Source organism: Girardinichthys multiradiatus, chromosome 9, assembly GCF_021462225.1.
Source record: "Girardinichthys multiradiatus isolate DD_20200921_A chromosome 9, DD_fGirMul_XY1, whole genome shotgun sequence".
Taxonomy (NCBI): Eukaryota; Metazoa; Chordata; class Actinopteri; order Cyprinodontiformes; family Goodeidae; genus Girardinichthys; species Girardinichthys multiradiatus.
The window spans coordinates 31,248,716-31,263,325 of record NC_061802.1 but is presented as its reverse complement, the minus strand read 5'-3'; the positions used below and the strand labels follow the sequence as shown (position 1 = coordinate 31,263,325).

Here is a 14,610-nt window from a genome sequence, read left to right as displayed (position 1 = left end):
CAGGTGTTAGTTTTCCTCCCCATGTAGCATTTTAGATACAGTCAAACAGTTCAGTTTCTAATGCTCCCTACATGGCTTGTGGCAACCGGCAAGCGGGACTTCTTATGATTTTCTTTCGGCAATAGGTTTCTTCTTGCTAATCATCAATAAAGGCCAGAATAGTGTAGTGCACCTTTAATACAGTAGTTGTCCTGTCAGCAGATCTTCCACCATCCCAGCTAAGGATCTCTGCAGCTCCTCCAGAGTTACCATGGGCAGTTGTGCCATATTGTTTTCATCTTTAAATAATAAACTGAACAGTGCTTCATTAAATATTGAAAGCTGACTGGGAAATTGCTTTATAATGTATCCCTCCTCTAAACTTCTCCACAACTTTATCCCTGACCTGCCTGCCGTAATACTTGACCAAGAAAATCCCTGAGAGCTTCACAAAACACAGGCAGGCTATTTACTAATTAGGGGACCTCTAAAGGCAACTGGTCACAGTTATATAGCGGTATCAGAATAAAGAGCGATTTGAAATAAAAGCACGTCATGTTTTGGAATTTTGCTTTGAAATAAATTTGGAAGCCAGGTACCGTTTCCCCCTCCACTTCACAATTACACACTACTTTATGTTGGTCTCTTAGATTCAATTCATATAAAACCACAAAGTTAGTTTTAATGTGAAAATTTTCAAGGGTTATAAGTACTTTTTCAAGGCACTGTGAACGCTTTAGTCAGCAATTTTGTGCTAATTTTTTTATCAATGATTCTTTAGGGGTCTTTGTAAGTCTTTAAATCATCCTGATTTTAGGCCTTAAAATTCATTTTCCATTTTAAGTCTTTCGTTACATATGTTTGTATTTTCAAACATTTCTTAATTAAAATAAACCAGTTTCTGAAACTTATTTACATTACGTTTAGGCAATTATGAGAAAACCTTTCTTGTTACATTATCCACCACCACCTCATAAGAAAGTGCACCTTTAACAAGGTTTGACTTGAAAACAGAAGCTTCACTAATGGCTGAAACCTGTCAATAGTGATTATTATGAAGCTTACTGCATGAGGTGTTGAAACTGGGTAACTTTGCTGTAAAACCAGTCAAGAAACTTCAACTTAAGTTATCATGTTTAGTTCTTTGTGCAGGTCTTTGTTTCAAATAGTGGTGCTAAAAAGCCTTACCAAAGCCTACTTATGTATTTATATAAGCAGATATTATTTTTGATATTTCACTGTATTGAACACGAATGTGTCTCTACCTGTTAATACCACACTCAAGTAGGGATTAAATACACTGAATGGCAAAATATGTCAATATCATATGAAACATTTTTATTGATAAACATAAAATGCAGAAAAAAACACACTAATTCCATTTGTTTCATTTTAACATCATAGTTTAAAAGCACCAACATCAAACAGTAACAATTGTTTCAGGAAAAAAAAAACCAGGGCCTTTTGGAAAGTAGGTTTGCCATTATTGCACCTCAAACCTGCCCTGGCTTCACCCAATCAGAGATCACCGCGCACACACCGCTTAGGTTGCATCTGTCCTTCACTGCCAGTCCCGACACATTTAAAGGGAACCGGACAGAAGACTCTGAACCTCCTTCTTGGTGACACATTTCGAGACAGAGGCATTTGTGAGATGAGGAACATGTCGACGCACATTTCATGGCTTTCCTGAGATCACGGCGACTCATAGAGCTCGAGCGCATGCGCCAGTAAGAGTCAGTCTGAGGGCATCTCACAGATTTTTGTTTTAAAATATGCTCACCAAGTTATCGTAGTCCTGAGCTTGTTTTCTAGAGGGTCTCCATTATGCCACTTCAATAAATAGAGTTGTTAATAGAAAACTGTTGGAAGGTTCCTGAGTTATTACCTTTGGCAGGATTTAAAGTAAACCCTATTGAGTACAAAAACTCACAGGTCTACCAAAGACGTACCAGGAGTATTGCAAAAATCTTTAATTTCAAATAATGCCCCCACCCCCAAAAAAAAACATTTAGAGTATAAGTAATTACAAAACTGATTGAAAGCTGTAATGAGCACATTTAACCTTTTGCAGCACAAACTTTTCTTAGTGGCACATGCCTCAAATCGCCTCCAAGAGTCAAACCGGACCATCAGAAAAGCCACAAAGTGAGCTCAGCTTAAACATGGTTGAACCATAAAACCTTGCAGCACAACAGGAGAAGGGTAGTATCTATCAAAAGCTGCAACTGTTTTTATTTTAGGTGAAGGAGAGCAACGTGCTGACGGCTGGATAGTAGTAATAAAACCTGACAGGAATCTGCGTACACCATAAAAAGCATTACATGTAACTGCAACTGTATCACACACCAAGAATAGGAAAAGAAATCCAAACAGCATCAACAATAATTACAAAATACTTGTCAGTGCTGGTAACAAATGGACTAGCATCTAACTACATCTGAAAACGATTTTCTTCTCTTTGTTTAAACACTCACAGGTGAGGAAAACATTTGCTTACATGGGGAGTGCACAGGACAGGAGGTTGGACTATAAAGCTTTCAATTTTACTCTAATCATCCCTTAGATATGCACTGGTAAGAATGGGGAGGAAAAACAGCACTCACACACAACTGAGCTTAAGTGTATTTCCTCTACCAGGTTAAAAAGGAAGCATAGCTGTCCTCGATCATAAGCACAAAGTACTTTACATCAGCATGTCTGTGAGCGGTTACACAACACGACCACTTGACAAAGTTCGGCCTCGTCAGGAAAATCAAGAGACACGTGTGGAGAAACACGCCGACGTGGTGCTTTATGCACCAGTAAAGATCTAGTTTGTAAAAAATTAAAAACTGAACTGACGTTGCATTGATCCAGAAGCACCATTTCTTTTTTTTTTTTTTTTTTTTTTTTTTTCTGCAGAATCTGGGTCCAAAACAAAAGATAACAAAGAGTTGAAAACACCTGATTAAAGTCAGAACAGTTCTAGTGCTGGATTCGAAGTGTGTCCAAGCTACAGCACCGGTGTGTGTTCAGATATGGACACACAGTTTGAGTATCTAGTCCTGGTTCGTTTACATCACAAAGATTCAGGAGGTGCTGTGCTGCCATGTTAAGGTCCCGAGGTGGTAATGCTTTGCTCAGCTTGGCTTCAAGCCTCCCATTTTAACAGGCTGAAAATAACGGTCAGAATGTGAGCACCAAACATCCCTCATCACTTATATATATATATATATATATCTATATACATATATATTTATTTACTTATATAGATGTAATGTAAATACATACTTAATAAAACTTTGATGCAGACTTAGAATAAAAAGAAATATAAAAACAGTGCGTTTTATTTACTGAGAGAAAGAAATGCAGTCTGACTACATGAGAAACATCAACACCTACTTCCTCAGACTCCGAGGCAGCTACTAAAGAGCTTTATCATCATTAGGCGGTGTCTACTGTTGTACTCTAGGCTAAAGTCTGTGTCAATAGCATATTAAATATGAGGAAAAGAAACGCCAAAGAAAAAAAAAACCAGCCTAACTAATGTCCCTGTGTAGAGCACCAAGCATTCAAATTGTATTGAAACTGATTTCAATTTACAATAAATAAAATCAGGCACAGTCCAAACTTAGCACCATTGTTTCCAGACTGTGAGTCAAGTACACATACACACACACCATTTCATTCTACTTTGCCAACACAGTTTAAAGTGAAAAAATAAACACCAAGGCAAAAAGAGAGACAGACGGCATAAATAATAATCTTCCAAATTATCCACAACTATACAGTCGGAGAATGAATCATATTCACAGTAAAAACCTTTTTTTTACAAACAAAAAAAATGACAGTTAACAAGCAAACATGAAGGTGTGAAGAGAGTCCAGTAGTTTCTGTAGATGTTGGTTTTGTTATCCCCAGTGTTTGAGGTGTTGCATGTTTGGCTGTGTATGTGTGCGTGGCTGTATTCACTGAGCCCAGCAAATATAAATAGGGCAAAATTTATCTTAAGACCAGTTTAAAAACCTGGCTGCAGAAATTATTCCAAGTAGTAGTGTGACTTAACCAAACTGACTTAGGAACACGAATCTTAATAGAGAAACTAGTTGAATTCTCTAATTCTGTACACACGTTTTTAAGCTACTCCCTAAACTTCAACTAAACTCTGACCAAAGGCGGCTGATAGACAGCAGCTATGTCTACACTGAGCACAATTTCAGTTTGTGGATTTCATTTCATCTTTTCAGATTAAAACATACCCAGCTAGTAATGTGAACCTCTTTTCTTCAAAAAAAAATGGACTAAAATCAGAACCTTGTTCCAACACCTACAGATGCTTTCCATATTTTCATATAATAGTCAAATGATTTAAGAGGAGAACTGCGATAGGCATCAAAATGTTTTGTTGATATGCTAAATACTTGATATGAGACAGAAATACAGTGAATCATACCTAATTTCACCGTCTAATTTACTCCAAATGAAGCTTAATTCACAATCAATGCATGAGGAAGTCAAAATGATCTTTTTTGGCTTTTAAACCATAATGGGGCTTCAATTAAGCAGCCAAGACTGAAGAAATCTGCATCCTAATATCCAGTGTGAAGTTAACCCAAAGGATCCTCATCTTGTTTCATTCTCTTTAAAGATGCAACAAGTGCTCAGTTTCAGCGGGAGGAAAACATGGATAAGAGAACCTGCATGCAGAAAAGGCAAAGCTGCATGATATCCGAGCCCAGTTCAGTGAATTGGATCTGTGTTGTGTGTGTGTTTTAGTGTATAAAATCACACACTCCTGCAGTGAAGCTTTGGAAGGCGTGTGGCACCTGATGCGGATCACAAGACGTGTGCTTCAGGCTGTTGTTTGATGTTTGGAAGAGATGTTAGTCCTTCCTTAGTACCACCACAATGAAATGATCCTCAATCATATCTGAGCACCTTTAAGATGACTCTCTCAGGGTTGATTTTAAATCTTCATACCGACATTTAACACATCAAACATAAACATAACTTTTAACTACAGATTCTGCTCCAGGTGACCACAGTGGTCCTTAGTGTGAGTGTGTGGACGTGTCCCAGATCTTCCCCGTGAGAAGCCGGTCTTGGAGGCGGTTGGGTAGTGCAGATGGTTTGAAGCACCAGTGAATGAGGAGTGTGCCTTGGTCCACACCTGGACTTTTGCGTAGTTTATTTGTTGTTGAGGTAGTTCTCATCAGTTACCTGAAACAGTCAGACAGAAAACGATTCAGTCGATCAATCAGTGCAGACATTTCACACAGCAACAACAGAGCAGCATACGGTGCTCTAGAACGGTAGTCACCCTTTGAGCTTTTTCACATTTTGTCACATTACAAAAACACGCTTTAATGCAATTTTATGTGATAAACCAACACAAAGCAGTGTGTAACTGTGCAGTGAAAGGAACCTGATCATTTTATTAACATCCATCAACCACAGCAATTGTGTCAGGGATGGGTTAGGATACTGAACAGCATCTTCCAGAACCCTGTTTATCATTTAATAACACAAAGGGTAAGACACAACTACAAACCTTCCCTAGAGATGACCGTCGACCTAAACTGAAAGGACAGCTTCAATAAGAAGCTATGATGCTCACAGTAGCTCAAGAGGAGCTGCAGAGATTCGAGGAGTTCAAGGAGTGATGACAAGGAAGAGACGTTTAACAAACAGGACTTATAGCGCAAAATAATCCTTTACAACAGATTTCAGAACTGCTCGGGTTTAATGGAAACTGATAAAAAGTAAGAAAGGATGATAAACTTTATAACCACTGCCTTCGTCCAAGGGTGAGTAATTTGGTCGCAAGTAATGTGCTCTCGTAAAACGGCTTTTATTCTGATCTCTGCATTAGAGCTTATTAGCCAATCACTGAGGCTATTAGAAACAGTCTTAATATGACTGCTGCTGCATGAAGCCAAATCATTGCTAGATGTTCCCGTTTCCACTGTTCAGTGTTCAGTTCAAACCAAAAAGGAAAGCTTTCTGTAACAAAACATTACATGTTTTCAGAGGCCATGGTTCTCAGCTCGTGTCTGCACTATCATTCTGTGTGAGATGTTGTGATTTGTTTTTTCTTTTTGCTGGGTCAGTTTTCAGCTTTTGATCTCATCTTAGAGCTGCCGTTTTCTTGTCTGTGTCGGTGTACACATAATACTATAAATAGGGATAATTTAACAGCTTCTGGTCAGATTATACAGCAGTCTGCAATCTGTGTTCTCTGCATGCTATCATGCAGTGTCAACATTTTGGTGTGTTTCTCTGTGTTTGGCAGATAATTTGAGGATCTTGTCACTGTTCGGCATTTGTGTGGTTTGGTTATTGGTCAGAGGGATTTATACTTGTCTTAGATCATGAGTTATGGATTGTTCTTGCAGATATGTTCGCCAGTCTAATGTACTTCCTTTCAAAATGTGCAGCCAAACTGCAGCTTTGCGATGCGATAAATCCAAATGATATTGTGATATTAATTATTTTCCATATGGCCCAACGCTACCCTGAATACACCATGGTGAAACATGGTGCTGACAGCATCATGCTGTGGGGTTACTTTTCAGGACAGGTGGTCAGAGTTGAAGGGAAGATTATGTTACGACCCCTGCAAGATCCCTGTGGTTAGATTGGGCATTAACCATCATGCAACACTAATTACTGAAGTGGGACACCTGAGGACCTAATAAAACCTTCAGTTTTTTAAACCCTGAGTGCCAGCTAACGTGTCTCTGCAATACATGATGTTTCTCCCTTATTGCAATGACCTGGCTCAAAGGTCACAACAAAAAAGGGAGACACTCTGCATATAAGAGCTCTGAAATATAAACTTATTCAACATTGAAACTGTTTGTTTTGGTCCATCACATTAAAATACACTGATTTTTGTTGCTTTAACCTGACAACAGGTGGAAAAATTCAAGGAGTATGAATACTTCTGCAATGTAACGCAAGTAAAAACAAAAATATACCCAAGACATTTGTTAGTCTTCTTACCTTGTTTATTCAGAACAACAGCTTGTAGAAAAACAGGGAAAACAGGTATCCTGTCTCTCTCTCCCCCCCCCCCTATCTTTCTCTATCCACCCTCTGATTGCCCTCCGCCCTTCCCCTCTCCATCCCCTCCTCCCCACTGCCCCTCGGCCCAAACACTACCTAGGTCGGGCACCGGGGATCTGGGAGGTGGTGTGGGGACCATGCAAGCCCTGAGTCCTCCACAAGCCTCCTGAACTGTTGGCCGGTGGGGGAAGGGTCAGCCGGGGAGAGTAGTGCACAGCGAATGGACGAGATGAGGAGGAGGTGGACAGAGAGGAAGAGGGGAGGGAGGGAGAAGCAGCAGCAGCGGTACAGACAGAAGTTGAAGTGGTGGAGGAGGTGGTGATGGAAAGCGAGAGAGATAACTGTATTTTCTGGTGATGGAGAGATGTATGGGGCAGCCGTGAGGGATGGAGGGAGTCTGATCTAGAAGACACTGAGACATCAGAGAGTGTGAAGGCTGAGGAGGAAGAAGGGATGCTGTGAAGGGGCGGTGGAGGGGGTAGGGAAAGAGTGGGAGGAGAGGGGCTGTGCAGGACTGACTGCGTGCGGATATGCTGGACCTGGGACAGTGCGAGGGGGAGAGATGAGGACACAGACGTCAGGCGTGTGGGGGCAGGCGGAGCAATGGTATGTTGCTGGGTTTGTGAGGAGGCAGAGGAAGAGGAGGAGAGACGGAGCAGGGAGCTGAGGCCTCCAGAGGTGGACAGCGTCACCCCAAACTGATGGGAGGACGCTGAGGGAACCATATGGTGAAAAATACCTGCAAATCATATAGCAGAAACGGACGAGTGGGGGAGGGAGAAAGAGTGGAGAGCGGAGGAGGACAGAGCAGATGACAGCAGCAGAGAGAGCAAGGAAAGGGGGACAAAGAGAGAAGCGAGGACTGAGCCGGGTTGTGCACAAGCGCCAAGCAAGTCTGAGACAAGCACACAAAAAGCAAACAGAGTCAGTCCACTGTTAACCGCAGGAAGATTTCTTCTTTAACCAATTTATGGTTTACCAGAATTTAGTGAAATGACTCTGACACACAACATTTACACCCCAGGAAAATGACAAAGAATTAAATGGGACCTTTTGAAATTTTTGGTCAATTGCTTTCCAGTAATCTATTTTTCACTTCTGTTACAGAATTCATTCATTCATTGTTAACATTGTCCAGGGGTGTTTCTAATTGCATCACTCAAGCAGCCAGTCCATGTCAGAAGCAAAGCAGCACAGAGAAACAAATTACCAGTGAAGCAGACAAGATCAGAGCAAGCCTGTGTTTCCACTCACCTTTCTCATTCCCTTGCACTTAAATAAGATCCCCCCAGAATAAGTCTAAGACCTCACTCTGACTGTTCTCACATTTGATGATAACTTGATACATGATCAGTGATGCTCACCTCCTGCCAACCCTGCACTGGAGAAGCTGCCCAGGGCAGAGTGTCCGTTTATAAGCCTGGAGGTCCCGTTCACAGTGGAGACACCCGTCTGGGCCCCGAACAAGGACTGAAGGACTGAGGTCCCTCCGAGTGGAAACTGGGAGCCCAGGTACTGTCCCATAGGTGACCCAGTGGTTGAAGAAACTACAACAGGATTGCCTCCAACCTTCCCACTCAGAATGCCCCCTCCGCTGCTGGCAGCGGCAGCAATGAAGAGATTCTGACTGGCCATGTTGCTGTTGGTCTTCAGCTCCCAGTCACGGGGACCCTTCTGCTTCTGGAGGACCTGGCGCTGGTCTGAACCAGTTCCTCCCTGGACACCACAGCCATTGCTGGCTCCACACCACATTCCTGTCTCCTGGCTGAGGAAAGGGTTGGTGGTCATGTAGCTGGAAGAATCCCCTTCGTCCCCTTTCCTCCCATTCTGTTGTTTGTAGTCTGAATCTGAGTCTGTGCTTCGGCTTGACCCCTCCGTGCTGAATGGGGAGCCCCCCTGTCTGAGTTCAGAGTTGGGCTGCTTGGGGTCTAATATGGGTGAAAAAGTTGATTTCCACTTGCTGTTTGAACAAAAGGATGATGAGGAAGCCTCACTGCCTGTGCTGTTACCACTGCTGCTACCAGATTTCCTTCCTAGTTGGAAAGAAGACAGTAGATTTCCTCACGGAGAGAAGGCTACACGATTAAAACGCTTCCCAAAAGGTGCAGTTTTCTTACCTCGTTCTCCATCAACCAGTCTAACGTGCCCATCTCTGCTCTCCAGTGAAATTGTGGCTATTTTTCTTTCAATGCTACAGAGAAAGATAAACAAAACAAATGTGAGCGACGAGCTACACAAAAAACACACAAATCTGGTGAAAAGGTTAACTTATCAAGGGTGTGAAAGTTTTAATGATGATGATGAAACTTATGTTTCCTGGGCGAAGTGATTATACAACAAACACCTTAAATGAATTTCAAAAGCAATAATTGGGTGAAAATATTTTCTCTAATACGCACATGGCCAAACATATGGGCTCCAATATATCCACATATGTCCTATGAGAATATATTAAAGAGTTGCACCTCGATCATGTGTTTTTTATAGCCACCAGCAAGTTCTGACCTGACATTTGACCACTTTTCTTGGCAGAATGACTCGAAACAACAATCAAACAAGTTGTTGAAGAGCCAAGAAGCACTCATAGTGGGCTACAAAAAGATCTGGATATAGGAGGTAGAGTCTTCCCCATGAAAACAATAACTAATGTATTCAACCGAAATGGCCTCTATTGACACTCACAACTTCCCTGCTAAAGAACAAGAATGTTGAAGCTTGTTTAAATCGTTGGTCAAGCCAGTGAAATACTGGTGAAACACTGTCAGGTCAGATGAAGCCAAACCTTCTTGGATTTTAGTGCACACACCGGGTTTGGAGGAAGAATGCCTCTGCTCATCACCCCAAAAACAAAAAAGCCCACAGTGAAGTCTGCAGGTGGAAGTATCATGGTGTGAGCCGTCTTACAGTATATAGTGCTGGCAGACTTCATGAAGGACGAATGGAGAACCGATCAGGACATTCTGGATAAGAATCTGAAGATGAAACAAGTCTGGATTTCCGAGCAACACAACGGTCCCAAACACATAGCCAAGGAAACTCTTTATTGGTTTCAGAGAAAAAAACTGTTAGAATGATCCAGAACTGAAGATAAGTGCACTTTATATGAAACCCCAGAACCTTCGAGATTCGAAGACAGATGTGAAAAATGGGCTTTTCCTCATACAGGAGGAAACTGCCACATGTCGATGTGCCCTTGGGGAAGGCACTTAACCTCAAGCTGCCTACCGATCTGCGCGTCAGAGTGTGAATGTGTGTGTGTGTGGTATGACTGGAATGGCGCTATATAAATTCAGTCGATTTACCATTTAGAATTATATTTACTGAGAATAACACTGATATGTTCAGTATTTATTTTAACTTTTTATTAACCAGAGCTGAATCATTATAATTACAAACATTCTAAAAAATAAATATTTTCTCTGTAAAAGCAAGAACCTGGACAAATGGTAGGAAAAAGAAACTAGAACTAAACTAAGAACCAGAAAAGTCATCCTGCACAAAAGCAGTTTGTGGTCGTTTCTGATGCACCACATTACCGAGAACTAGAGCTGTCAGGAGGATATCCTGAGTCCTCATCGTCAGAGCTGGGGGTGGTGGAGTATCGACTGATACCACTGAGCTCCAAAGGGCGCTCCCTCTTCAAGATGGGGGGCAGGTCCAGGTCCAGACTGTGGGGGCTGCAGCTTGATTGTTCTGGAGAAGAGATGGCGGAGATTTCCAAAGGCTGGTTGATGTTGTTCACCTGTTTAGGTACAAAAGAAAATGTAGCTTCAGTCCGCTCAGCTCACACAGACAATAATTTAATTGAATTAGCTATTAAAGTGGAGTTCAAGCTAGCGATTATCCAGCAGTAGCTGGCAGTGACAACCAGAATCTATGATTACAACTTAACGTTCCCGGCTGCTTCAGTGACTCACCATGGAGTTAATGTTGAGCGGTGATCCTGATGAGTGGCTGTTGGAGCCGACCCCGGGGAACGAACGTCTCTTCGGAGATCCGCTGGCCACGGCTGGCCCTGTAGAGCTGCGCTTCCTCCTCCCACGCCTACGCCCCTCCTGAAAGCTGAAGCTGTAGGAGGATGATGTGTGTGTGGGCGTGTGTGCGTGCTGTGTGCTAGGAGACTGGTGGTGGTGGTTTCCATGGTATCCCTGCTTGGCTGAGCCAGCATGATGATAAAGGCGTGGTCCTCCGGCCACACAGTTTCCGCTGCCTGATGAAGAGGAAGATGGAGATGAAGAGGCGGAAGAAGAGAAGAAAATCTTCCTCCTTAGTTCGCTTTCTTGCAGCTCTGTGTCTGATCCCCCACCTTGGCGGTCTGTTCCTTCTTCAGGAATAATCCTCGGAGGTCCATCAGCATACTGGAGCACCCCTCCTGTGCTCAGCGAGGGGCTCTGGATGGGACCGCCTCGACCCATTGGTCCTGTCAAAGGACTGTTGCTGTGTGGAAGAGGTGATAAAGAAGCACCGTTGTGGTCCTCAGGGTGGGAACCTCCATTCATTAGCCCCGAGCAACATGAATATCCTGGAGAGATGCAAGAATTTCAGGTCAGGATGAGAAATAAGAGCAAACAAAGAACATAAACATGGAACCTAAAAGACTCCTTGAATTGAAATAAAATAAGCCACACCAGATTCAAGTTGCTAAATATAAATATATTTGAGTATAAATGTGCTGGTGACCAGAACTGGGCAATTTCCAACCTTATCACTCTGACCCTGAGAAATCATAAGACAAGCTTTTTCAAAGCACCAGCAGGTGGCACTGATAAAACTCTTCTGTGTACAAGTTATCGCTGAATGAAGAAGACTTAATGTCACAATTTTCAGCTGGTTCTTTAAAAATGACATCAGAGGAAGAACAACAGCTGTAAGAAGCTATTTAAAACAAAGTTATTACAAGTTTTACTAGTTACGTTTTTAAAGAGCAAGACTTACATGAGCTATGCCAAACTTTATATTAATTAATTACTTAACTTACTTAAATAAACCTGTTAACTTAAACTACTGTTTAGTGACTTGAGGTTCGCCATCTTCAACACCTTCCTATAGTATGCAGCACACTATATCGTAGTCACTGATGGTGGATTTGTACTACTGAAACAGCCGTTTTTAAACCTAACCTCCCCAAATACACACTATCCTATCATGGACGAGATGGTGGTGGATAACATAACAATGGTTAGATTATTACTGCATAAGCATACAATTTTTAGCCAGTTTACGGAGCAGAATTGATCAACAGCTTTGGCGATAAGGGCAAATGTCTTGGAATAAACTCCTTTCAGACAGTTATTGCTGCCTTGCATGGGGAGAGCTAAACGAATGGCTCTTTGATGAAAGGAAAAAAATCTGAATCCAAACCAAGAATGAAAGAATTACCCAGTTAAACAAAAACATAGGTCCGTAACCTTATCTGATTTTTATTCAAATCAAAGTAAAAGCAGTAGGTTTACAGACTGAAAATGATGGGAGTTTGATTCAAATCATTATTATAAATTTAAGACATTAAACACTAAATATATCTGAATACCTAGTTTGGAAACTCTGGTCATATTTTTAGACATAACATTAAGATAGATAGTTATATCTAAGACTTTGCAAAACCTCTGCGCCAAGATGAACTGCATTTTTCAAGGAGACACATCGGCCATCGATTTAGGCCGCTGCAACAGACAGCGAGACTTCGGCGAACTGACCCGAGGAAGGCTAAATGTTTACAGCAAAGTTGCCCAGTTTCATCTTTTAGAGCCGTCAACCTCTGTCATGGACGATGCTGGAAGCCTTCTGGACATCTCAGGGTTAAGGTAAGGAAATCGACACAGACCGTCCTGTTTACTTAGTCAGTATGGCTGACCGGGCAAAAACCTAATATGGGATGGTGAAGATATTTTTAAATCTCAACTCCCTTGTTATATTAACTCCTTTTCCATGTCCAAGAAGAAGACATATGATAGGTGGACATACAATGAGGTCCAGAATCCTTTGAGCGTTTTTGCTGATGAAGACATTCAGAAGGACTGAGAGTCTGCGACACAGAATGATAGAAAGTATGCCAAAAATGCACCAAAAATTATAAATCTTAATACTGACACCTGCTGGACAGGAGGTGTAGTGCCTTTTCCTGACAACTTCCATGTGTATTATTAGGATAATATAAGAACATATTGCGCTGCCTTTCAGGGCAGTAGAAACAGAAAGCACACATATTACCTTGATAAATAAAAATCCTAGGTTTTTAAATACCCGGATTTCAGTTGAAAATGAGCTATTCTCTTTGATTAAAATAGTAAAACGTTTTACAGTGACTGCCCTTTCACACAAAGTGTGCAGTGCCTTTGCTCTTTACATAAATTCTTCATGACTGTTCACGACAGGAAGGCTAGATAGAAATATTTTAAAAGTTTGTAATTACAAAATGGACATCAGCAGGCTAGAGCTTTAAAATAACTAGAGACCAGAAATCAGCGACCAAAATGTGACTGGTGCATCTCTATTTGTAGGTCATTACTGAATCATCCTTACCATTGGTCAGACCTGACTGAGACACAGGGCTGGGAGTATTCCTCTGAAATGATAAAAAAGGCAGAAAATTATGAAAAAATAAAAGAATTACAAATAAGAATTAAAATGACTCAACAGTAGTAATTCATACTAAAAGTGGGGCAGATATGTCGAGGTATTGTAATGTGGAAACTGTCATGAGAAAACTCACAAGTCTCTCAGCACGACTGGGCAGCACCACGCTGGCCAGCGGGATGCTGACTGGTAATTTACTTGGGTGGACAGTACTCAGAGGGATGCTGATTGGAAGGCTTGTGATGCTGTCCCCCTGAACAGATGGACTCCTCTCCTTACCACCCTGGAGAACACAGACTAGATCAATTTAGTTTCATTTACTAAAGCTAATGGCATTTTTTACAAGTGATTTGATTTATAGGCAGAATGATTTGAATTTCTGTTCTAGACACAAATAAAGAGTGACTAAAATTGAGCCACCCTCAACTTAAGTCAAAGCTTTATTAAGTCATGAGGTGGCTGCAATTACAACTAAGACAAATATTTTCTGTTCCAACAGTCAAATACTTTTACAAACTATTTTCTGAGTTCGGATAATAAACTATAGGTTGGAAAAATTAACTAATAATAATGTAGAAAAGTTTTTTTTGAAGGTTAAGACCCTTAAATTATCTATAGTCACTAAGTCTAAAGGACAGGCACTGATGTGACGAAACAATAAATGCTGCCAGAAATCCCTATAGGCAGGTGGAGAATTACTCGATTAAAATATCTTTATAATTGTAATACATAATGCTACAAAAAGTGAAAAAGTCAAATACTGAAAGGCATCAAATAAAAATCTTAAGCAAACATTGCATTTCACCCAGATAAAAAGAGGAAATAAATTACCCTGTCAGAGATTTTCACATTGCACTGAGCATCAGACGCACTGGGAGAGGGACAGTTTTGTTTGGCTCCATGAGGGGAATTGACAACTCCCAGTTCCCTAAAAAACACAAAAACTGGTTCATTTAGAAGCTGGCTGCCACCACTCTTTCTTTCTTCATGCAAGCTAGGAGAAAC

General features: G+C 41.4%; 2 protein-coding genes across 5 annotated transcripts in view; both read right to left on the bottom strand.

The window, feature by feature from the left end:
* Nucleotides 1–1,296: 1,296 nt before the first annotated feature.
* The window catches only part of dot1l (DOT1-like histone H3K79 methyltransferase), a 34,472-nt gene continuing 21,158 nt past the window's right edge, over nt 1,297–14,610 (bottom strand). For 3 of the 4 annotated variants that reach the window (XM_047373940.1, XM_047373938.1, XM_047373939.1), the window contains 8 exons: nt 14,437–14,533; nt 13,742–13,888; nt 13,552–13,594; nt 10,947–11,551; nt 10,566–10,771; nt 9,147–9,220; nt 8,394–9,062; nt 1,297–5,181 (listed from right to left, as the gene is read on the bottom strand). In XM_047373940.1, coding sequence (XP_047229896.1) covers nt 5,174–5,181; nt 8,394–9,062; nt 9,147–9,220; nt 10,566–10,771; nt 10,947–11,551; nt 13,552–13,594; nt 13,742–13,888; nt 14,437–14,533 — 1,849 coding nt within the window. In that variant the 3' untranslated portion in view covers nt 1,297–5,173. The remainder of the gene's footprint in view (nt 5,182–8,393; nt 9,063–9,146; nt 9,221–10,565; nt 10,772–10,946; nt 11,552–13,551; nt 13,595–13,741; nt 13,889–14,436; nt 14,534–14,610) is intronic. The other variant, XM_047373942.1, reaches the window with a different exon arrangement.
* Nucleotides 5,188–8,383, bottom strand: LOC124873361 (uncharacterized protein DDB_G0271670-like). Its single transcript, XM_047373943.1, has one exon. The coding sequence runs from the start codon at nt 7,752–7,754 to the stop codon at nt 7,122–7,124; it is 633 nt and encodes a 210-aa protein (XP_047229899.1). The 5' UTR covers nt 7,755–8,383; the 3' UTR covers nt 5,188–7,121.